Source organism: Galeopterus variegatus, unplaced genomic scaffold, assembly GCF_000696425.1.
Source record: "Galeopterus variegatus unplaced genomic scaffold, G_variegatus-3.0.2 Scaffold970, whole genome shotgun sequence".
Lineage (NCBI taxonomy): Eukaryota > Metazoa > Chordata > Mammalia > Dermoptera > Cynocephalidae > Galeopterus > Galeopterus variegatus.
In genome coordinates, this window is record NW_007727081.1 from 214,772 (window position 1) to 237,572 (window position 22,801).

Genomic DNA, 22,801 nt, shown 5'->3' on the forward strand with positions numbered 1-22,801 from the left:
TTTGTGTGGCTGGCCAGTACAGGATCCAGGATCTGAACCTATGACCTTGGTTTTATAAGGCTGTGGTCTAATCAACTGAGCTAACTGGCCAGTCCTCCTCTGAACTCTTTTTTTTTTTTTTTCTCGTGTCCGGCAACGGATCGCAACCCTCAGTGTCGCGCCCGCACCGGACCGGGACCGGCAACGGGATCGCAACCCTCGGCATTGCTCCCGCACCTCGCTCAGCCACTGAGCGGGAACCGGTCTGTACGTGGGATCCGAACCCTCGGCGGGAGGGCCGCCGCGCTTCCCAAGCGGCGCACTGTAGCAGTGCGCCACCGGGCCAGCCCCCCCTCCTCTGAACTCTTAAGCATTGCTCTCCAACAGAATTTTATGTGATGGTGAAAATGTCCTGAATCTGCGCTGTCCAATACAGTAGCCACTAGACACGTGGCTATTGAGCACTTGAAATGTAGATGATGAGACTGAGGGACAGAATCTTAAATTTTATTTAATTTTAATTTACGTTTTAATAGCCACATTTGGCTAGTGGCTACTGTGTTGGACAATGCAGCTTTAGGGCCTTGAAGATAATGGACTTAGCTATGCAGCTATGAAGGAGGAGAAGAAACATGAGAGTTCCAGTCCTTATCAGGCTCTGTTGGGTGGCCAGCTTCAGACCTGGGCCTGGGTTGGATGTCCTCAAACAACCACAGAATGCTTCTCTCGCCTCTTTATTCCTGATGCACTTTTGTCCCCTCTTTGTCCAAAGTCCTCATGACATTTTGATATCCCCACTCCTTGATGGTCTCCCCTGAGTTGTTGGGTGCCTCTTGGCGAAGGCGCCTGGGAGACAGAGCTTCACACTTGTCCTTGCCCACTGCTAACTGTCTCTGGCGGGCATCAAACACCACATGCCCTCCCCGAGTGCATGTTGCAGGGCAATGGGACTTCCAGTTGATTTGGGTAGGCATAGACATCTGGCGATAGTTCTGGCAGGCTGAAGGAACTGTATCCATAGGGCGATACACCCAGTCTTGGCTTCCTGCTCGCCGGGAGGGTGGTTGCAGCTCAATTAGTACAGGTACCTCTGAGAAGGTTTGCAGGTCATTGGAGATCATCTGAGCCTTGGAAGGGCAGGAATTCTGATTGAGTGGGACAGAAGTCCAAGTTACATGCTGTACTGCATTCTCCCTCTGAGGAGTCTTTTCTGATACAAATGACCTCATCGGGGATAATGTTGACTTTGGGGTCTGAAGTGGGCCCAAGACTTGGACAGAGTTGGTACCTAGGCTTGGGTTCTTGTGGAGGCCAGGATCTGGGATAAGGCACAAATCCTTGTGGAGGCCAGATTCCTGGGTAAGGCCTAGAATCTTGGAGAGCCCAGAATCTTGGGCAGGGGCTGAGTCCATCTGGGGGCCAGGATCTTGATTAATTCCTGGGCACTTGTGGAGGTTAGGGTCATGGCTATGTTCTTGGCTTCTGTAAACTCCATCATCTTGGGTAAGGCTAAATCCCCTTTCAACTTCAGTGGCTTGAGTAAGGCCTGGACTCTTGCAGAGGTTGGAATCCTGAGTAGGGCCTGGGGCCCTGAAGACACCAGAATCTTGGGTAAGGCCTAGATTCTTATAGTCTCCTGAGTCTTGAGTAAGGCCTGAGCCCTTATGGAGATCAGAGGTTTGGACAAGCGCTGGGTTCTTGTGGAGACAAGACTCCTTGGTAAGTCCTGAACTATTGTTGACTTCAGAGTCTTGGGCAAGGTATGGGCTCCTCTGTGGTCCAGAATCTTGGGTAAGGCCTAGGCTCCTCTTGACTCCTGGATCTTGGAGATTGCCTGTACTCTTGTAACATCTAGAATCTTGAGAAGGGCCTGTGCTCTTTTGGAGGTCAATTGCTTGGGAGAGATCTTGACTTTCGTAGACTGCAGTCTCTTTGTTTTCTTTCAAATTTCTATTGACTCCAGAGTCCTGCATAAAGCTCAACTTCCTCTGAAAGTCACAAGTTTGGGTAAATGGTAGATTCTCGTGCAAGCCAGAGGGTTGGGTGAGACATGGGCTCCTAAAGACACCAGTATCTTGGGTAGAACCTGGGCTCTTTGGGGGGTCAGAATCTTGGGTAATGCCAGGATTCTTGTAAAGCCCAGAGTCTTGGGAAGGGCTTGGATTCTTGCAGAGATAGGTGTCTTGGGTAAGCTCTGGAGACTTATGTAGGCCTGGATCTTGAGCAAGACTTGGGTTCTTGTGGAGGCCTGGATCTTGGGTAAGGCCTGAGTTCCTGGGAACTCTGGAGTCTTTTGAAGGACATGGGGTCCTTTGGAGGCCAGGGTCTTGGGTAAGACTTAGGCTCTCATGAAGTCCAGGGGGTTTGGGTTGGACCAGGGGTTGGGAAATAGTGGATAACTGGGGAGGGATGGAGAATTGGGAAGGGGAGACCGACTGAGAAGACTTGGAGTTTGGGAGGAAGGTTGGAGTGTGAATTAAGGTAGAAGCCTTCTGATGGTTGGTGGGTTGAGGAAGGACAAAGGATCTAGGAGGAACAAGTGGCAAGGAAAGAGTGCATGGTGGAGAAAGGGTACACAGTGAGCTCTGGGTGGTGGTTGGAGAATGAAAGCAAGGTTTAGAAGGTGCAGTATCCTGGGAGTAGAGCAGGAACTTTGGGTAGACTGGAGCTTGGGAGTCTGTGTTCTTCCTCTCAGAACTGCAAGGACGGAAACTGCAGTAAGGGAAGGTCCTGGGCTGGGAGAACTTGTCTTTGGCATCTTCTGAGATCTTCCATTCTATATTCCCCAACTCCAGGTAGCCCAGTATGGATCCTGCAGGAGGCTGGGCATTGTCCCCACTGTGTTGCTTTGATGTTTGCTCAGATGTATCCGAGCTCACCAGGCCCTGACCCTCTTGGGGCCTGGAGAGGGTACCCAAGTCTTCTCTGTAATACCTAGAGTTCTGGGAGGTGCCCATATGGAAGAAGTTTTGATTTGCCCTGCGGGCATCATAGACCACGTGGCCAGTGGAGAGGCCATGTCTGAAGGCAGGAATGGTAGAGGGAATAGGAGTTAGGATGGGGATAGGAGTGGTGGAGGGGACAGGAGCAGGGACTGGAGTAGTCAGCGCCATGACCAGTGCTGGGGCAGGGGTTGGGGCAGAGACTGGGACAGGGGCTGGTGTAGGGGTTAGTACAGGAGTAGCAGCTGGGATAGAGGTTGGGGGAGAGGCTGGTGCAGAGGTTGGGGGAGGGGCTGGTGCAGAGGTTGGGGGAGGGGCTGGTGCAGAGGTTGGGTCAGGGACCAAGGTGTGCACATGAGTATCAATTAGATGGGAATGAGCTGAGATATATGCTGGGGCATGAGATGATGTGTGCTCAGGGGCATAGGCCTGGGAGTGGGCTGAGGCATGTGCAGGGGCTTGGGCTGGGGATGGGGTTGGGACCTGGGCTTGGGAGTGGGCTGGGGCATGGGTGGAGGCATACTCAGGGCTGTGGGCCTGGGAGTGGGTGTGCTCAGGACTGTGGGTCTGAGAGTGGGTCTGGGCCTGGGCTTGGGTGTGAGCTGGGGTAGAGCCTGGAGTATGGGCTTTGGAGTGGGCTGGGGCATGGGTTGAGGTGTGCGCAAAGGCCTGGGCCTGGGAATGAGTGCGCTCAGAGGAGTGGGGCTGGGTGTGGGCAGGGATGTGCTCAGAGGAGTGGGTCTGGGTGTGGGCAGGGATGCGCTCAGGGATGTGGGTCTGGGTGTGGGCAGGGATGCGCTCAGGGATGTGGGTCTGGGTGTGGGCAGCGGTGCTCTCAGGGGTTTGGGTCTGGGTGGGGGAAGGGGTACACTGAGGGGTGTGGGTCTGGCTGTGGGCAGGAGTGTGCTCAGGGTTATGGGCTGCGGAGTGGGTCTGGGCCTGGCCCGGGGCATGGGATGGGGCCTTAGTCTTGTTCTTTTGGGGCAAGCGGAGTGGAACCATGTCCAACTTGCTCATCTTCGGGAATTGGGAAGATGTCTCTGGCCTGGAGAATGCAGAGGCTTGGTCCTTTGAGGCTGTGACCGGAGGGGCCTCCCCAGCTCCTATCATCCCCTCCTTCCACAGTCCCCAAGGAACCTCCGTGGAAGTCCCAGCATGTCCACATTGAGGTGGCATCCAGCAGCACCTAGAAACCTTCTCATCATTGGTGTCTGGTATCCAAGAGTCAAAGTGGTTAGTGTGTCCAAGCAGGAGGCTTGGGCGATGATGGAAGCGAGAAGAGACTCTTGAGCACAGGTTCTTGGGATCCATGGAGCAGCGCATACACAGGGGATGGCTGCCTACACCGCTGGGTTGCTTGTCTGCAGGGAAGGTGGGATAGAATAAGACCTGGGTTCCTGAGGGACTGAGAATGGGGACAGTGATAGAAGAAAAGGGTCAGGTACACATCCCCAGGAGCCCCAGGGGCCCACTCACCTTTGGGAAAAAAATGATGGAAAAGAATCCTCAAGGAGCTCTTCAGATGCCTCCAGAGCTGAGGGAAGCAGGGAAGGAGAAAGTCCGGAAAAGGTGAGCCCTGAAGTCCATCCCGTTTCTACACATCCCAGCAGCCCTCCTACCTCAGCCCCTTTGAGACCCCAGAGCTCCCCCAACCCTGCCGCCCAGATCCTGCCCTGACCAGAGTCACCACATTGATCCCCACGTTGAGCAAGATGAAGCTGCCCAGAATCAGAAGTATTGAGTCTCCCAAGTCTTGGCACTTCCTGGGATTGGTGCCAGAGCACACTTGGGCTCCGTGGTGGGCTTGCTCACCCATGGCCTGGGGTCCCAGGACTACCTGGGCCCCCTAGCCCCCACATACTCACTGGGAGCAAGACTCCTCTGCTGGGAGAGGGGGAGAAGGACTGAGTCATAATGGGGAGGGTGGTTGGGGTCACAATGCGGGAGATGGAGTAAGGCGGGGCAGGGTAGAGTTGCTTGGTAACTAGGTTTGAGTAACCTGAGCCTGGACAGTCCAACAGGCCTGAGGGCTGGTGCACCTCCTGCCTCTCTCTCTCAATCATTTCCTCACTGCTGCTTCACTCAAACACATCCTTCCTGCAGTTTCAGTTGAGAATCCCAAACCCTTCACCCCTTAGTCTGAGAAGTGAGTCTGGGAAGACCTCAGCCTCAGAGACCTGGAGAAAGCCTGGCTGGAGTCCAGAGCCTTGGCCTTCTTCCAGCCCTACACTGGGCCATAAGCCTAGATTTGCCTAGATGTGGAATCTCCAGGTCTGGATTCTGACCTCAGGTTCTTGACTGGGGCTGAGCCTCTGAGCTCCCTTTGGAGATAGGGAGAGCAGAGAGACAGGGTGTGTGCCCAGAGACCAGTGGTTTGGAGTCTGCAGCTGCAGGATCTGCTTAGTACATGTGCAAGACCAGGAGAGGCTTGCTGGCAGGAGCATGGTGACTAAGCCAAGGAGAGCCAAGGAGGGGACACTGCTTTCTTATTTCAGGAAGCCAAGGACAGGGACCTAGGTTGACAGGAGTGGCGCTTCCAAGCCACAGAACATCACAGTGTTTCCTGGACTCTGTTTCTCTTTATTCCTCTCCACACCCTGCCCACCACCCATTTGCCTGCTGGTCAGTTAAGTTTCCCAGTCCGATTCCTATGCAGAGAAGGCCTTGAGGCTGAGGTGGATGGTGGTGGCAGGGAGCTGGCCCGCACTCTGTTCTCCTGCACCTGCCGCTTCAGCTCCAGGCTGTCGTACACCCGGTAGCTGGTATTACCCCCTGGATTCCGGCTGAGTGGGACGAAGGTGGTCGGGGCTGGGGTGGGATCAACAGACTGGACTTCGGGCAGGGGCTGGGAGGAGTGGGGGAGCAGGGCTGAGCTGGGAGCTGGGGCCTGTTGGTACCAGGTCTCGCCCAGCACGGTGAGGGACGTGGAGGTGGTCAGGGGATGCCGAGCAGGCAGAGCCTCAGCCCAGTCAGCCACCCTGCGCCGTACCTCGTGGGGATCGCGGGAGCTGCAGCCCAAGTGTCCCATGGATGGGTGGGGGCTGCGGTTGGGCTGGCTATGAGCATGGCTAGGGAGGCTCTGCCGGTGGGACTGTGGGGAATAGTGCTCCCGGTAGCCCTGGGCGTCAGGCCGGGAGTTCCGGGACACCAAGGCAGGTGAGGGCTCAGAGCTCTCTGCACCACGTCGCCGCTGATCCCAGGAGTCACACAGTATCTGGCCCCCTGAGGGGTAAGGACTGTGTCCGCCAGGGACCCAGTAGGGGTTAGGGGGCAGCCGGCGGGGAGGTGGTGGAGACAGGGCCCACTGCTCAGCCTCCATGTTGCCCCAAATTTGGGATTGTGAGCAATGGGGCCCGTAGGACTGCAGCCTCAGCTCAGACTTGGCCTCCACACGCTTGGGCAAGCGGCGCAGCTCGGGTGACATGTAGAGGGAGGGTGGGGGCAGGCTGGCCAGGATTCCACCCTGGCGGCCCCACAGCCCCACCTTGGAGGGCAGGCCCATTCGCTGATAGAACCCACCCCAGCGCCCATGGGGGTATTTGGGATGTGGGAAGGACAGGTCATTGTCCTCCAGGTAGGAGTCCTGGTCATCCCCATCAAAGAAGGGCATTGGCTGCAGCCGTGACATCTTGCATCTGTGATGTTGGTTACGGAAGACTGAGCGGCCACGGGGGAATTTTCCACGGTTCTTTGGTCTCTTCTGGTGACCATAGGGACGACTGTGGCTGCGGCGGTTATAGAGGTGGTGGCAGGAGGAAGAGGAGTAGCGTGTGGGTCGGGCCATCTTTACCTGTACAGGGTCCAGGATGCAGTGGATGTGGACATCCTGTGCCTTGGCTGGGGGATCTCTGGAGGAACTTTCAGTAGCTTGTACTTCATCTGGAGAAGGCAAGAGTCCATGAGATCAGGACAGTTGTGAGAAGAGTTCAGGGTTGGGAGCACATGGGCCTGGGTTTATGGTGGTGGGTGGGGGTGGGGCCACCTCTCTAGCTGCCATACTTACTTTTCTGATTAGTGCTATGGAACATCTTGTCTAAGACATTCTGGAGCCCATGCCACATCTGGGGGTGGGGCGGGACAGGGGTGAAGGCCAGGCTCTCCACCCCCAACCCCACCCCACTCCTGCAGTCGAGGTGAAGGCTGCAGCTGGCTCCCACCCACAGTCTTCTTCACCCCTAGGGGTGATCCACAACCATCACTGACCACAGTTGCCATGTTGATGCCAATGTTGACAAGAATGATGAGACCCAGCAGCAGGAATAAGATGTCCTCAACATTCTGGGGGCTTTCTTGGTATTGACTGCAGCACCCCAGGGTGTCATGCCACAGCTGATTTTCCATGGTGGGGGGGTCCTAGGGCCACCTGGGCCACCCCCCCCGGCCCCGACCCACACTGCACTCATACCAATACCTAGAGATACCTACCAGCTGGTGTGGGAGCCAGGTCATAATGAGGCCAGTTAGGGAGAGTCACAATGCAGAAGTGGCAGCTCTTGTACCCACCTTCTGGCCCTTTACATGGCCATCTCTACCCTCAACTCCCACTTAATGGAGCCCAGTCCCCAGATACCCCAGAGTTCAATCTGTCCCTCTATACCATGACCACACACCTAGTTCCTGATCTGAAAATAAGGTAGCTACAGTCATGAGAAAGTTTTCACAGGTGCTGAATTGTACATAACGGATTTCCTCCATTTCATTGTTCTTTTTGAGACATTATGGCAATGTATTTAGCCTGTTGGGGCGCCCTAGCCCTGTCTACTTTAGGCCAGCAGCTAGGGTGACTAGATGCATGGGACAGCAAAAATCCTCCTTGGAGTCACTCTGCTGTACCAAACTCTCCCATCCTGTCCATTTCTCTGTTCTAATTCCACTAGCACTCATCGCTGCCCACACCTTCCTGGCTGGGGATTGTAGCCCTAGGTGTTGGTGGTCCCTGAGCCCACTGGTCCCTTCATTTCAGAGCCAGACTGACTTCTGTCTTGCTGAGGTTGCTGCCCCTGCCAGGGACCAACCCTAGCCATGGTTCCTCTCTGTCCTAACCGTCCTCCCACCGACCCACCGCCCAATTCCAAGTTGAAAAACTGTGAGCTGCCACTTTAAGAAAGCCACATGAAATTAACAAAGCACAAAATAGATGTAATTGTTGACATGACAAAAGTCATCTTCAATTTAAACTAGGTTCATCACTGGGATCTGTGAAAGTGGCGCCCTGGGGATCGGGAGTCATTTGTTTACACAGTGAACTACTCAGCAGACATAGGGGAAAGGCCAGTGAGCATTTCCCATCAAGCCTCCAAACACATAGTAGATGCTCAGTACACCCACTGAGTGGAATCAGCTTTAAATGATTAATAATGTTAAAATAATGTTAGTTGAATGTAAATGAATGGAGAAGTTGGGCCATTCACAAATGCTCTGTCTACTCACTCTCCAGGAATTTGACTAGTATGGAAGGTGGGGTTCAACTCCTTCACGCGCATGCACGCACACATGATCCCAATCCTCTAGGACTAGGGCAGGGCCTGTGTTTCCCTGCTGCCCAATGGATAGAATTTTTGGATGGGTTCACATGGAACTGAGGAAGCTGGGACATTTGGGTGGGCCAGGCCAACTTACTGGCAATGGGAATCTACCGGTAGGAACAGGGGACTGGAGTGTCCGAGGCCATGAACGTGATCCTTGGTGTCTGTATGACCATGAGCAAGTCACTTGGCATCTCTGGGCCCCAGTCTCCTCATGTGTGATATGGTGGGCTAATTACAGGACTGAGGTCACAAAGGGCTGTAATGTTATGGTGAGGAAGCTCTTGAGAGTGTCCCCAGTATTTCATCTTCTGCTCCAAGCCTGCTTGAGGGCACAGGACCTTCAGATTCTTCTGGTTTTGGTGGCTGGCCAGTGAGGGGATCAGAACCCATGACCTTGGTGTTATAAGTCTGTGCTCTAACCACCCAAGCTAACCAACCAGCGCAGCTTCAGATTCTGGCTTAAGGAACTGTGAGGGCCTGAATGCCCTCACTCTCAGCCATCCCTCCCCAAATAAAACAGGGCCATACCTCTCCTGTAGCTGTAGCCTAAACCAGGGCTTTATCGGGGACCAGACCTTCCAGGAGATAGGGCCATAGGGATAGGAGTCTCTCTGCTAGTGCAGGACTGCCCAGCGGTCTGGGGTGGGATTGGGGGCTTCTCTGGGCACTAAAGAAAACAGGGTAGAGGCAGATGGGAGCCGTGAAACCAAGAAGGGCATGGGAAATGGCTGAGGACAGGGCCTGTGAGGGCAGGAGGTTGATGAGGGTCCTCAGGGCTCTCTAGGCCTTGTTGCCAGGGAGATCATTCCCTTAGCAACCAGGGCTTCCGGGTGCTATGTGGGCCCTGGCACCTCACATACTGCCACAAACCACGTCCTCTCTCCTTTTTATTTTTTTCCTAGTCACCTCCCAGTTAGGGGACGGTACACCCAGTCCTTGCCTGTCCCCTCAGCAGTGCTGGATGCGGAGGCCAGGGGGTAACAGTGGGACAGGGCCTCCACCTCCCGGGTCAGTTCTCGAAGCCGCCGCCTCACGTCCCGGGCATCATACATTATTCGGCCTGAGGAGCGACGTCGGGGGATTTCGGGGACGACTGCAGGGCCCAGGACGGGTGGTGGGGCAGGCTGGCACTGAGCCGCCCCCGCCCCATTGTTGTGACTCAGGGTCTCAGGGCTGGGAGGTGGGGGGTTCACAGGGTACACGTAGGCCTCTAGGCCCTGCTCTGACCGGAACTCTGTTTTGAGGGGTCTTCCCTCTCCGGTCGATTGGAAGCGGATGGTCTGGGGAGGCGGCTCCAGAGCATCCCGAGTCCAGGAGGCCCAGATCTCCTGGGTGGGTTGGATGGCTTCCCAGTCCTCGGGGCCATTCCAGTGGTGGGAGCAGATCTGTGGGTGTGGATGTCGGGTCATCTCATCATCAGAGTTAGGGGCCCAAGCTCCTGGGTGGTGGGCTCGGTGTGGCAGGGAGCCTTGATGGCGATGGCGGCGAGTGGATGGGGGAGTCACAGTCATTTTCACAGGGTCCATGGTACATCGAAGATGGACTGCAGGGGAGCTCTTTTTCTTTGAGGGCTGGGTCTGCTTCCCAGGTGAGGATGGCTTAGGAGCTTCTGTGGATTGGGGAGAGGTGAGAGGCTGGTGGGGAGGCTGGGTCGCACAGGGATGGAGAGGCAGGGCTCAGGGAAAGAAGCTGCGCAGCTATGGGGTCTGAGAGGGGACAGCAGGAAGGGAAGGGACCAGCTTAGGGTCGGGGCTAGAGCACCTGGTTTCTGCCCCTCCTATGCCCCAACCCCGAGCCCTGCTTACCTTTTTCACAAACAATATGATGGAATACTCGGTGTAAGATGCCACGGAGTCGGCTCCAGAGCTAGGTGGGGGAGGACACAGTGACCCCAGGCAGGCCCTAGCCACCAGGCCTGCCCCTTGGCCATCCCACCAGCACCCTCCCACCTGGCCCTGCTCTGACCAGAGTCACCATGTTGATGCTGATGTTAATGCAGATGATGAGGCCCAGCAGTAACAGGATGGAGTTGCCCAGGTCCTGGCAGTTGTTGGTGTTGGGGTTGTGATACGAGGCCCAACTGGGCCGTGGCCGCTCAGCCATGGCCATGGCGGTCCCTTGGGCCACCGGGGCCCTTAGGCCCCCAGCTCACTGTGTCCACAGTGTCCACCAGCCCACCTGCCTGTCCCAGAGGGTCCTGGGTGTGAGTGTGTCACAATGGTGCTGAGGCTCTCCCTCACAATGTGTCCAGCAACTACTTTCAGAGTCTTGGGCCTGTGGTTGACTCTCCAGCGTGAGCTCAGGTCTTGGCAGAAGCCAAATCCTTCATGCTGCATGCCTCTCCTGTAGCCAACCACCTAGACCAGTCCACTGGCCCTCTGGCCTGTTGGCATCTTCCCCCATCAGCCCCTGCCCCTCCTTCTAGAACTACACAAGGCTCCAGTCTCTGCAGACACAGGTCCTCATCTTAACTCTTCAAACAATCCCATTACCATGGCAACCTTACCCCAGCATCCACTCCTCCTTCCTCTCGGAGCTGTTCATTGAACAGAAGAGTCAGGGATTCAGACCCCCTCTTCTCTCATTCAGTCATTTCCCCATGGCTTGTTTCTTTAGAGCCCCCTCCCACCTCCTAGCATCACAGCAGGCACATCAACAGTTAAACTTTATATTTACAATATTCTCTTCATCTTTCGCCAGGTTTAAAAATGTGTACAGAGCCGCAAAGGGTTGGGGTAGGGATTGTCAGGGGATTGTTCTGGGGAGAGGGGCTGGGCATCAGAGTCCGTGGCTGAATCATGGGGTCCTCCAGCCCCCCTCCCATGCCCCAATTCTGGGGTCATCTGTCTACAGGGTTTAGGGCCCAGGTCTCTAGCATTTGGAGGGCATGGCTGTTTGGAGAGGAACTAGACCAGGCAGGGGAAAGGGTCAGAAAAGAACTAAGTTTCCAGGGATGGAGGTAGGAGAAGGGGCAGCCAAGAGGCAAAGTTCTGGGGACTCGAGACCAGGGATTCTGGATTTGGGTGTCAGTGGACGACAGCACTCCACCTCTACTCCAGTTTGGCATCGACATCCCACAAAATGCCAGCAGAGGAGTCTCTCCTCTGCTGGCATCCCTCAAAACCCTCCCTGACATCATTGTTTTCCCCAGAGGCTCAGGCCCAAGGACCCCTGGGCAGTCATCTCACACATTTCCTCTCAAATTCTTCCTGCTGGTGTCTGTCCAAGCCCTGTCCCCCACCGCCCCCTCCACCTGTTCCTCCGAACAGCTGACTTCATTCTCTCCCCAACCTGCCCAGTGAAACCTTTCTTCCCTGCTCGCCTCCCTGCACCCTCCACCCTCCACCCTAGCAGCCAAGGGAAGGGGGGCAGGTCAAAGAAGAAAGGTCGGCCATTGAGGGAGGAAGGCTGGCCTGACACTGAGATGGGGACAGCTTCAAGGAGGGAGACAGAGATGGAGGAGAATGGGGAACTAAGGCAGAGAGGGAGAGGTGACATGGTGTGGAGAGAAGAGAAACACAGGTTGGGGCCCCCTTAGCTGCCACATCCCCCTGCCCTGTATCCCACCTACTCCCACAGCTTCCCCTGCCCTGGCCCAGGACTGGGGAATCCTTGGCACATTTGGGGGCTATTTCCCCCTCAAACCCACCTACTCAGTTTGGCACAGATGAGCAATGATCTGAGGACTGAGGGAGGGAAAGGCTGTCCTCAGACCCCAGATGAGGGCTTTGGTCAAACATGCATGGCCTCTGTGGGTGGCACGTGCCTCCCCACCCCCCACCTCAGCATCTCTGGGGAAGCAAGGCATCCCCCTCAGCTTCTGTCAGACTTAAGTCTGTTCCCACCTGCTGTGTGAGGAGGAACTGAGTGCTGGGCTGAGGCCTGGGGGATGCAGGGAAGTGCTGGGGGGAGAGGGACCCTCTGTCTGGGAAAAGACACATCCACATGCAAGAATATGTTTCCACTCAGCGAAATGTGTCCTGGACCATGGGAAAGTAAGTTTCCAGGCAGCACCGGGATGCACGGATCTCCTCCCTTCTCCCCGGCAGGAACGCCGTGTCTGTCCTCTGTGGAAGGCGAGGGCCTCCCCGGAGAACGTGCTTCATCTGACTTGTTCCACGAGGAAAAAACATGCTTCGCTTGGGGGGGGGAGGGACGAGGGGAGGCTGTGATTTCCTTGCTGCTTCCCAGGCACCATCCTGTGTTGTCTGGTGGCCAAGGGGTCACTGCACGTGACCATACCACTTCCAGGGTCTCCAGGGGGTGGGGAGAGGGGAGGAGGTGGGAGAAGGCATGAGGGAACAGGGTTCTGGGGTACAAGTCCCCACAGAAATTCTTTGAGGGGGCCAACATGTGTCCAGGGCGGTAAAAAAAAACCTCACCCTGCACATGGGAAAACACACCCCCTTGTGAGAGAGCACACCTCCACGTGGGAAAATACTTCCACATTTCCACACACCGAAGACTGGTGTCCCAATGGAGGGGAAAAAACACCCCCCAGTTGTTCAAAGGCCCAGGTCCAGAGAAGAGAACGGGCCCCTCTGCATGGGAAAAAACACGCGTCCCAGTGAGGAATCTCCTGTCCACCTTAACGCTGCTCGATGACACGTGACAACTCCACAGGAGAAAAGCCTGTTGCCAAGTCCTCCTCCCTGCCTTCGGAGTGGCCCTGGCCGGGGAGGGCTGGGGAGGAGGCCTCCCCAAGCCGCCCCCTATACCCGAGTGGTGGAGTGGGGGTGGGGTAGCGTGTTGTTGTGGCTGGTAGCGGTGGGGGGAGGTGGGGGAAAGGGCCCAAAGGGATGGAGGGAAGGGGGCGGTGGAGGTGGTGGAGGTCCCAGGCCACTGGGCAGCAGGGTCAGGGCCCCAGGGGCCAAGAGAGGCACATCGTCCGGTGCCCGGCGCAGGGCCAGGGTGTAGTCAGGCGGGCAGGCAGGACGCAGGGCCTCAGCAGGGTCCGCCCCGACGCCACCACCCCGCTTCAGCTGCAGAGACACCAGCTCCTCCTCTGGTGGCAGCTCACGGCCGGCAGCAGGGAGCAGGGGGCCCCCACCGGGCACACCAGAGCCCGAGCCGCCAGGTGGGCTAAGCCGCCTGCACCGCAGCTCCTGCCGCCTGTCCCGCTTGTAGTAGAGGGCAGCAAAGGCCAGGATGTTGAGGAACAGGAGAGAGGCGCCCACAGCCACGGTGACACTTAGCTCCGTGGAGTAGTCCCGTGAGTCCCCAGGGAAGCGGTCATAGGCCCTTGGGCCGGGTTCAGGCTCAGGCTCAGGCGGCAGGGTGGCAGGCGGTGGGGGCCGGCGTGTGCCTGGGGCGCCAGGGGGCGGGCGTGGTGGCCAGCGCGTGGCGTAGGGAGGCAGGCGCGTGGTGGTGGTGAAGAGCTCCGTGTGCAGGTTGTGCAGGTGGGGCACAAGCTCCAGCCAGAAGGCCACCTTGTTAGCGCGGTAGTTGTCACGCACACGGGGCTTCAAGCCAATGTGCAGGTACTGCTTCTCCTTGCTGTTGAACTTGCTCCACACCACCTCCTCAAAGCGGTTGGGCTTGGTGTGGATGAACTTGGTGTCTTGCGGCACTGGCTGGTTGGGGTCGCTGTAGACACAGAAGGGCAGGGGAAAGAGTGAGGGTAAGGCTCCGAAGGAGGGTGGGGGAGCAGTGGGGAGGGAGACAGACAGAGATGGAGACACGGAGATGGCAAGAAAGCCAGAGAAAAAGTCACAGAGGAAGAGAGACTGAGATAGAAACGAAGCCAGAGAAACCGCCAGAGGCAGGGACAGAGAGACAAATAGGGATGGAGACAGATAGCCAGAGAACGCCAGAGATGAGGACAGAGGGTCAGAGACAGAGACAGACAAAGATAGCCAGTGAGAGGCAGAAGCTGAGACTGAGTGAGACATAGACAGACAAAGACCCATGAGACTGAGACAGCCAGGGTGAAACCAGCCAGCAGGCCAGAGATACCAAAAAGTAAATAGATCAGAGAGAGCAGAGGAAAGGGACAGGTATCAGTGGATTTCAAGAGGGCGACTGAGACAGGAACAGACACTAAACCTGACACAGGGTGGGTGGGTGTGGGAGGCACAGGAGTAAGGAGAGACAGACACCAGGCCAAAGCCACCAAGTGAGCCCAGGGACCTCTCTGTCTAACTCTGCTGCATCTCCAGCACTCAACTCAGTGCCTGGTACACAGAAGGTGTCCAGCAGTGTCTGAGTATCACTCAAGCAGGAAGGGAAGCCAAGAGGGAGTGTCTTTTTTTTTCTTTTCTTTTTTTTTTAAAGATGACCGGTAAGGGGATCTTAACCCTTGACTTGGTGTTGTCAGCACGATGCTCTCCCAAGTGAGCAAACCAGCCATCCCTATATAGGGATCCGAACCTATGGCCTTGGTGTTATCAGCACCACACTGTCCTGAGTCAGCCATGGGCCGGCCCTAAGAGGGAGTGTCTTAATGAAGGGACAATGGAAGTGCAGTGCAAAGTGGGGAGGGAGAGAGAGGACAAGCCAAGGATGGAGACAGGAGCTTTGCCTGCAAGGGGTGCTGCACCCAGCCCCACCCAGTCCCTCTGGCCCTCACCCAGTCTTGGCGAAGTTGGTCCAGTAGGTCATGACCACAGCGCTGAGCATGACGTCATTCTTGGAGAAGTTGCAGGGGAAGAGGTCGGTGGCACCCACCATAGGCACACCAAAGACGTAGGGCAGCTCATCCCCGTGTGCCGCATCTGCCCACTCAGGCCGGCCCTCAGCCTGGCAGTGGTGGTAGAAGGTATAAAAGTAGACAGGAGACTGGTAGTCGGCGTGCAGCTTGGCGGTGGCCACGGCTGGTGCCACCCACTGGTGGTCAGTAAAGAGCGCCAGCAGGGTTTTACGCCGCATCTCGCCATTGTCCCGGTCGGCCCAGTCCGTGTACATGAACTTGATGGTTTCCCGCAGCACATCCTTGCCCTCCGGGTAGCCGTACAAGTTGTCCACAAAGTTGGAGACCGTGAAGTCAAAGGCGCTGGCAGACACGCCGTCCTCACTCTCTGCAGAGTCCTCCACGAACTTGAGGCCCTCTCCCTGGTTGACGCCGATGAGCATATCGTAGTTGAGGAATTCTCCCTGCTGCATGAGGATCTCAGGATCGTCGGGGACGACGTCGCCGTCCACCACGGGCCCAAAGGCGATATGGTAGCTGGGGAGAAGGAGTCCGGGTCTCATCACCTGCTCATTGGCCCCCTCTCAGCCCATGGCCTACTAAAGCCACATGCAGGGGCTTCCCTCTGCCTGGAAGACCCTCCTCCCCTACTTCAAAACCTCCTCTGAGTCCTTCAGGGCACTTGGCCTCTCTGCCAGTCTTTCTAAAGCACTTCATGGCACTCTGTGCTCACCTGTTCTGTTGAGGCCTCTCCACTGAGGGCCGGCTCCCAACAAGAAGCCACTAGAGGGCGAGAAGCCCACCTCTCCTTGCCAAATGGAATGCCTGCAGGCCCCTCTCACCTCAGCCTCCTTGGAATGAGCAGGGAGCGTGAAGACTCGGACCCGGCCCTCTCCCACCCCCATACCGGGCAGGCTGCACGTCCTGGTCCACCAGCTCCCGGGAAGGCTTCCGGCGCAAACACTCTACAGCTTCAGTGCTGTCCTCCCAGTCACAGCCCACCTTGGCTGCCAGCAGTCGCGTGTACTTGAGTGGCTGGTAGTTGACAGACCAGCTAGAAATGGCAGTACCACTCTGGGCAATGGCCTTCTGGAACAGCCCTGGTAGGACAGGCAGACCTCAGGCTCAGCTATGAGCATCAGTAAAAAGGAGACGGGGGAGCTGGTAGGGTCAGGGCTGTGGGAAGGGTGAGGGCAGGCAGGCCAGGGTAGCTGCTGGTACCTTCCGAATGGTGGGAGAGGATCAGAAGGTTGACACAAGAGGCTCCTGCCCCAGACCCAAAGATGGTGATACGCTCGGGGTCACCCCCAAAGTGGGCAATATTTTCACTGAGCCATCGTAGGGCCTGGATCTGGTCCAGGAGCCCATAGTTGCCTTTTGCAGCCTGGTCCCCAGTGCTGAGAAAACCTGGGGGTACAAGAAGAAAGGGGGTCCCTGGAGGTGTCACAGCACCCTTGTACCCTTTCTGGGCAGCTCAGTCCAGCCCAGAAGCCCTTCTGCTGGGTTTGGAGGAACCCTGCCCACCAGGCCTGCCTCCCAGACTCCACCCCCCAGAATTGGCTGCCCACCCTCACCGAGCACCCCAAGACGGTAGTTGAGCGTGGCCACGATGACATTGCCATAGGCCGCCAGGACAGAGCCATCGAACATGTTCCCAGTGCCTTCCATGTAGGAACCACCATGGAGAAACAGCATCACAGGTTTCTTCCCAGAGTCCCGGATATCTGTGGGGAGGGGGAGGGCAGGTGGGCCAGGGAGTTGGGGACAATGACACAGTCAGATTGAAAGCAGCACTGCCCAGCTCCCAGGCCTACTGAGGACCAGCCTGGAGCTCAGGTGGCATGTCACTCCCATCCCTGGGGGGCAAGACCGGATTCCCCTCCCTCCCTCCCCAGTTAGCCCTGGCAGAAGGTCCCTCCCCATCCCCTGCCAGACTGCCTGAAGCACTTCTCCAAATGATGGGCAGTCCTTCCAAGAAGCCTAACAGAGTCCAGGGGTGGGAGCTGGCCCTCATCAGGGCATCTGCTGGATTCAGGGAACCCTATTCCCATATACACACAGCAAATCTCCTTCCTACTCCTAGGAAGAGTGAGCTCCCAAGACTAGAACTACAGCTAGGGATGCTCGGAGGGTCCTGGAGTTTCCTCTGACTCAGGCCTTGGGCCTCAGTTCCACATGGTACCCTAGTCTGTGGGTGAGGGGGTGCCAGGCCCTAGGGTCCCTGGGGGCTTGGTCTTCTCCCCGCCCTAATTCCTTTCTAGGTCACCTCCCCAGTTACCATGGCAACCCCCAGCCTAATTACTGTGGCAGGAGGAGGCAGGGTGGGAAAGATCCTGCTTAATGAAGCCAGGGTGCAGCTCTCTAGTCTTAGACCCCCACGAACCAGCCTGATCCCCGGGTTCTGCCTAGACCTCTCTCTTGCCATGTCTCAAAAGGATCTCTTAATTATTGCCACATTTAGTAGGCCCTTGGGACACTCCAGACTGGACTGAGAGGTGACTAATTCCAGAAGAGGGTGGAAGTCTGGGAGGGCTGGCCAGGGTCCCCAAGACTACAGTACCCTCCCCTCCAGCTCCCCCACGATTCTACCACAGGGCCAGGGCTTGGGTCACCCCTGGCCTACAAGTCCTCCCCTTTCTTGACACTTGCAACCAACCCCTCATTAGCATGGGTACTCAGGAAACAAAAGTCAGGCCTCGGCCTCCACGCCTGGTCCCCAGCACCTCTGCCCACCTCCCTCATCCTGCTAGAAACTTTCTTCCTGCCAGATCGACCTGCAGGTCACTAAGACTGTTCCCCTTGACCCCCACAGACAGCTTCCTGTTTCCTGTCTCTCAGACCTTCTCGACCACCTCCGTCCTCCTGATTTCTTCAGCCAGAGCTCCCAGGTGTCCTCCCCAAATCCTGTTCTTCACTTCGTTCCCAAACCTCAAGTGACCTTCTAGCACCTTCAGGCTGGAATCTCCTTCCCTCCAAGGTCCTGTCCTAAATGTGCTCTGCTGTCCTCCCACCCCCACCCCACCCTTCTCCCAGTGTGGGGCAAGGGGAGTCAGAAAGGGAAGGAGCAGGAGGAGGGGCTGGGGCAACAAGAATTCAAAACCAACAAAAAACAGGATCAAGAAAGAAGAAAGAAAGAAAGAAAAAACAACAACCAAAAAGCAAGAAGCTCTTGGGGCAGATTCAACAAGAAAAGAAAAAACAAAAAGATCCATTTTGGAAAAAAAGAAAAAAAAGAAAAAAATTCTTTGTATTTTTTTTTTTTTCAAAATTTTGTGGTGAAACTTCAAGATATTGGGCCCTGTTTGCAAAAATTTCCAAATTCTTTAAATCACTTCAAATGTTTGCATTTTCTGTGTTTGACAGGCTTTTGGAAATTGTAGCAGGTTTCTGATCTTTCAATTGTGTCATCAATTTGTCAACTTTAAAATTTTTTGCCAACATTGTTTTGCTCCAAATTAAAATTGTTTTTCAAATGTTACATTTCACAAGTTTCAAAATGTCCAAATTTCTTTCAAACGCTAAGTATTTTATCCAATTCTTTGGTTTTTTTCCTGACATTCCAATTTCTTTTCTTTTTCCACCTTATTTTCACCATGTTTAGCATGTTTTCTTGCAGGTATTCTAGCGGGTCCAACATTGTTCAAATTTCGTTTGAAGTTTTCATAATTTTTTTTCCAATTATTAAAAATTTTTCTTTTCTTTTCTTTTTCATTTTTAGTTGGGAGAACGACTGAGGGGCCTTGAGGGCTGTGGGGACATTTAGTTAGGGACAGGGCCATGAACGTCCTCTCATAAGCAACCACATGCAGCAGCGGGATTTTTAAATCTACCTGTGTCTGGCGGATTGAGCGTCGCCTCGTCACGTTTTTTTGTGAGCGGACCTAAGACCGGGAACACAAAACAGAGAAAAAAGGACAATTTTGTGGGGAAAGATGGGGGTCAGGGGAGGTGGTGGATGGGGAGGGGAGGAGAGAAAGCAGAAAAGGGGAAGGTGGGGAAGGCAGAAAAAATAAGCCAAAAAAAGCAAAATTTGTTTGCAAGAAAAAGAAACCAAGAAAAGAGAAAAACGTTTCTACAAACCCAATTTTGTTCCCCTCCCCAGAAAAAGTCATGCCCCAAAGAAAAGGCTGGTTTTGGGGGGGTGGGATGCCTGAGTGGGCTGAGGCCTGTCTTAAGCCATATTGACTTGGCTGGAAAGGATTTGGCTTGTCGGTGTGTTTGCTAATTGCTGGAAATGAAACGGTGTTAGAGGTGGGGTGGGAGGGGAGGGGAAGCCCGCCCGAGCCCTGGGAGACAAAAGCCTGCTTGCCACCCAGGCCACCTCTCACGAAGGCCCCTTTCAGGGCCAGCCCAGTGCCTGCCTGCTGCCCCACCCAGGCTGTAGAGAGGAGAGGCTGCAGGAGAAAGGACTCTGCTTCCCTCTGGACCACCCTGGAGGGCAGAGGGCAAGATGGGGTCGGCAGGCAGCCCACCCCACAGCTCACAGCCCGGGAAGCCCTCCGCTCCCCACTGGAAGGCTACAGGTAGGTCAGCTAGGGCTGCCGGTCCACCTACCCAGCCTCACCCGCCAGCACTTCTCTTCCATCCGCACTCACAGGCCTGGCTTCTCACCCCATCTCCCCAATGTGGGCAAAGCAGGGAAAGGGGTCATCAGGTCTTGCCCTCCACTCCAGCTCATCCCTCACACTTCCCCCAACCCCTTCCCTTACCCATGACTCCTCTCCTCCCCCCAGAACAGTGGACTTCCCACCAGGGCCACCAGCCCACCCCCCACAGCCCAAGACAGCCCCCGCTAGTCCCCTCTCTGCTGCCAAAAAGCCCCCTTCCCACCTGGGGGGTTCAGTCCGCAAACAGGGAACAGGAAAAACACACTGAAGGTACCAGCAGGTGCTGAGAGGCACAGAGTGTGCCAGTGTGGGGGAAAGGCCCCAGACTGGGCCCAGAGATTGGCTCCAGGCTTCTTTCAGATTACAGGATTGGTCAGGGGAGAGCTGGACCCAGAGGCCTCAAGGGGTTCCCCCAGGCTGACTGGTTTTTCCTCCAAGGCAAGGGGACCGGTGTAGGGATGGATGGGTCAGCAAGGCCCAGGCTAGCTCTGGAAGGCTTCCCCTAACTGATGGGTTAGGAGTCAAGCCCCACATTCTTCTGCCCTCTCGTGGATCACCTCCATGGGAACCCACTGGGAACAGGGCCCTTCTTTGAGAGAGGATGGGGAAAGGGATGAAGTCAGCAGGGCATGCGTGCGTGTGAGAATGTGAAGAGAGAGTGTGTGTGTATGTGTCTGTGCCTGAGTCAACCTCTTCCTCCCAGAGCTGGTGTGAAGATTCAGTGAGATCACTTGAATGTGTCAGGCCCCAAGCAGGTCTGAAATAAGTAATGGTTAAAAATACAGAAGGTGTGGGCATGGGTGGTGTGGGGGTGGGGGGTGGACAATTTCTCTGGAGGTGTTGGGGTGGACAGTCCATTGGTGGCTAGTGTTGGGTAAGTGTTTCCCAGGGGATGTGATGAGATAGCCCACAGGAGGGGGACACTGGGGTGGACAGCCTACATGAAAGTGTGGGGGTGGAGAGTCCACGAATGGGTAGTGTTGAGAGGGACAGTCTGTGTGGAGGTACTGGGGCGACTGACTCACAGGTAGGAGGGTGCTGGGATAGGTGGCCCATGAGAGGGTAGAGGAATGTGGAGTGGAAGGTTCTCGGTGGAGAGTGCTGAGGTATCGGGGAGGATGTGTGGAGTATGTTGGGATGAATGGTCTATGGGGGATTAGGGTGCCCAGAACTTGATGGGATTAGAGCAGATGATGTTTCTGTGCATTGTGTGTAGGGGTTGTTAGGAGGCATGGTTTATATGCGGAGGGGTAGTCAGGAGGTTAGGGTGCACGGCTGGTATGAGGGATATAAGGTGGATTGCCAGTATGGGAGGTGTTGGCATGGCTGTGTGGGTTGAGGTGTGTGTGTTGTGTGATTGGCATGACAGTATTCTGAGTGCAGGGGCCAGGTGTTGGAGCACTTGATCTAGGAGCAGGACATAAGGTTGCTGAGTGTGTTGTCACCACCTGAGATATGGTGTAGATCATCTCTAGGTAGAAGTTGGGATAAACAATATTTGGAAAGTGTGGAGGGTGTTGGAGACTGATGTGTGAGTGGCCTACTGGAGCACACAGTGCAGATGCGGGATTATCGGGGTATAAGGTTCATGTATGGTTCTTATGAGGGCACATGGTCTATATCCAGAGATACTGGGGAACATGGGTCTGTGCGGGCGATAGGACACACAATTTCAGAGAAGTGTTGGGGGTGATGCTAGGTAACAGCATGAAGAATGGTGGTATGCGGGTGGTAGAGCACATGGTCTGCATATAGGTTGTTGGGTTCATGATCTGAATGTTGAGTAGTTGAGATTCATAGTCTATTGTGGGACTCGAGTACATGATGTGGGGGTATTGGGTGTCTAGGGGGTAAATTAGCAGTTCCTGGGTACCAGGCCTGTGTTTCCTTGTTGGAAATATGGCCTGCAGGGGGTGTTGTAGCAGTGGACAGTCTCTGTGGAGGTGTTGCCAGGTTTCAGAGTGGTGAGATGGGGTGTCAGAAGGGTAATGCGGGGCTGTTTGTGAGGACAGTCTGTTGGGTGGCTGGAATCTATTACCCTCTGTTGTGGGCCACTGGAAGGTGTTCTGATTAATCTCGGTGTGCTGAAGGTTGGTGGATGAGAACTGCCCAGGGGGACTGTGCTGGCGGATATGAGCAGTCTTGCAGTGCACGGGAGTTCATTAACAAGAAAGGCAGCTCGAGAGCCCCAGGGAAGATGTTTTGATAGGGATGGGCTAGCTGTGCCTTAAGTGGAGGGGCCCTTGGCGAGAAGTTTCCCTGACCCCTCAGGGCTGTGTGGGGGTCAGGGGACAGACCATCATGAAAAAGAGGAAGCCATGAGTACCACCACCAAGGGCATTCGGTTGGTTCAGGTGAGGGGCTTTGGGCGTGATATGATAGATGGAGGTTTGCCCATGCTAGCCTCGGGGAGAGAAAGAGCCTACACTGTCCTAGAAGTGTAGATGTAGCTAAAGTGGCTATTCTGCCTGGGACAAGCCCCAGCCTGGAGGCAGGATATGGGGCAAGGTTGAAAGGGGTATCTGGGCAGGTGATGGATGCCTCCATCACCTGACCACCCTCAGTGGCCACACTGAGATTTGGTGGCTGATTCTTACGTGTCTCTTTGGAGAGAGGGTGGGTAAGCCTAGCCTGGTGACTTCTACCCTTAGCGTGGCTCTCTAAGGGCACCAAGGACTTCTGCGTTGGCTGTCTGTGGGATACATTCCTGGGACTGGCCTGGTGGGCACTGCTAGCATCCTTAGAGGGCACGCAGAGGCTGTTAGGGACACACTGTCCCTCACTGCCCCCACAAAGGCCCAGCTCCTGGCCCAGGAGCCTTTCCAATGCCTGGGGCCTGCATGCACGTTTGTGGGCTGTGTCCAAGTGGTGCCCGGCCTTGTGCCCGCGCCCTTACCGTCCTCGGTGGGCACGTAGAGGTTGAGGTACAGGCAGTCCTCGCTCTGGTTCTGCACGTAGGTGGCGGCCGCCTCCAAGTTGTCGGTGAACCACACAGGCAGCATGATGGCGGGCAGCGCCCCGTGCAGGTTCTGCGGGCAGGCGGGCGGCAGGGTGGTGGCGTTGCGCACCCCGGGCCACGAGGCGGGCGCCTCAGGCGGCTGGAAGCGGCGGGCCCCC

The 22,801-nt window shown here is 55.8% G+C and overlaps 3 protein-coding genes across 4 annotated transcripts; all 3 read right to left on the reverse strand.

Moving 5' to 3' along the window:
- Positions 1-5,544: 5,544 nt before the first annotated feature.
- Positions 5,545-7,262, reverse strand: LOC103591446 (chromosome unknown open reading frame, human C17orf74). The gene is made up of 3 exons (XM_008573904.1): positions 7,125-7,262; positions 6,925-6,982; positions 5,545-6,800 (listed from the first exon to the last, which is right to left on the reverse strand). Exons 1-3 carry the CDS (start codon positions 7,260-7,262, stop codon positions 5,545-5,547), a joined length of 1,452 nt encoding a protein of 483 aa, XP_008572126.1.
- Positions 7,263-9,270: 2,008 nt separating this feature from the next.
- Positions 9,271-10,848, reverse strand: SPEM1 (spermatid maturation 1). Its single transcript, XM_008573864.1, has 3 exons — positions 10,415-10,848; positions 10,255-10,315; positions 9,271-10,058 (listed from the first exon to the last, which is right to left on the reverse strand). Exons 1-3 carry the CDS (start codon positions 10,556-10,558, stop codon positions 9,352-9,354), a joined length of 912 nt encoding a protein of 303 aa, XP_008572086.1. The 5' UTR covers positions 10,559-10,848; the 3' UTR covers positions 9,271-9,351.
- Positions 10,849-11,103: 255 nt separating this feature from the next.
- NLGN2 (neuroligin 2) lies at positions 11,104-22,748 on the reverse strand. Of its 2 annotated transcripts, XM_008573866.1 has the most exons (7): positions 22,581-22,748; positions 18,908-18,958; positions 16,652-16,801; positions 16,299-16,484; positions 15,985-16,177; positions 15,018-15,614; positions 11,104-14,035 (listed from the first exon to the last, which is right to left on the reverse strand). In XM_008573866.1, the coding sequence occupies exons 1-7, from the start codon at positions 22,684-22,686 to the stop codon at positions 13,162-13,164; spliced, it is 2,157 nt and encodes a 718-aa protein (XP_008572088.1). In that variant the 5' UTR covers positions 22,687-22,748; the 3' UTR covers positions 11,104-13,161. The 2 variants fall into 2 exon arrangements, with proteins under 2 accessions (XP_008572088.1, XP_008572089.1); XM_008573867.1 differs by lacking the exon at positions 18,908-18,958.
- Positions 22,749-22,801: the final 53 nt, after the last annotated feature.

Excerpts from the sequence above, each read along its gene's own strand:
- LOC103591446 (XM_008573904.1), bottom strand. The coding sequence starts at position 7,262 with ATGGAAAATCAGCTGTGGCATGACACCCTGGGGTGCTGCAGTCAATAC. Across the intron at positions 6,983-7,124 it reads GCATCAACATGGCAACTGTG|ATGTGGCATGGGCTCCAGAA; the intron begins GTCAGTGATGGT and ends CCCCACCCCCAG. Across the intron at positions 6,801-6,924 it reads CCATAGCACTAATCAGAAAA|ATGAAGTACAAGCTACTGAA; the intron begins GTAAGTATGGCA and ends TGCCTTCTCCAG.
- SPEM1 (XM_008573864.1), bottom strand. The coding sequence starts at position 10,558 with ATGGCCATGGCTGAGCGGCCACGGCCCAGTTGGGCCTCGTATCACAAC. Across the intron at positions 10,316-10,414 it reads GCATCAACATGGTGACTCTG|CTCTGGAGCCGACTCCGTGG; the intron begins GTCAGAGCAGGG and ends TCCCCCACCTAG. Across the intron at positions 10,059-10,254 it reads TCATATTGTTTGTGAAAAAG|AAGCTCCTAAGCCATCCTCA; the intron begins GTAAGCAGGGCT and ends CCCAATCCACAG.
- NLGN2 (XM_008573866.1), bottom strand. The coding sequence starts at position 22,686 with ATGCTGCCTGTGTGGTTCACCGACAACTTGGAGGCGGCCGCCACCTAC. Across the intron at positions 18,959-22,580 it reads CTACGTGCCCACCGAGGACG|GTCCGCTCACAAAAAAACGT; the intron begins GTAAGGGCGCGG and ends TCCCGGTCTTAG. Across the intron at positions 16,178-16,298 it reads CCTCTCCCACCATTCGGAAG|GGCTGTTCCAGAAGGCCATT; the intron begins GTACCAGCAGCT and ends CTGTCCTACCAG.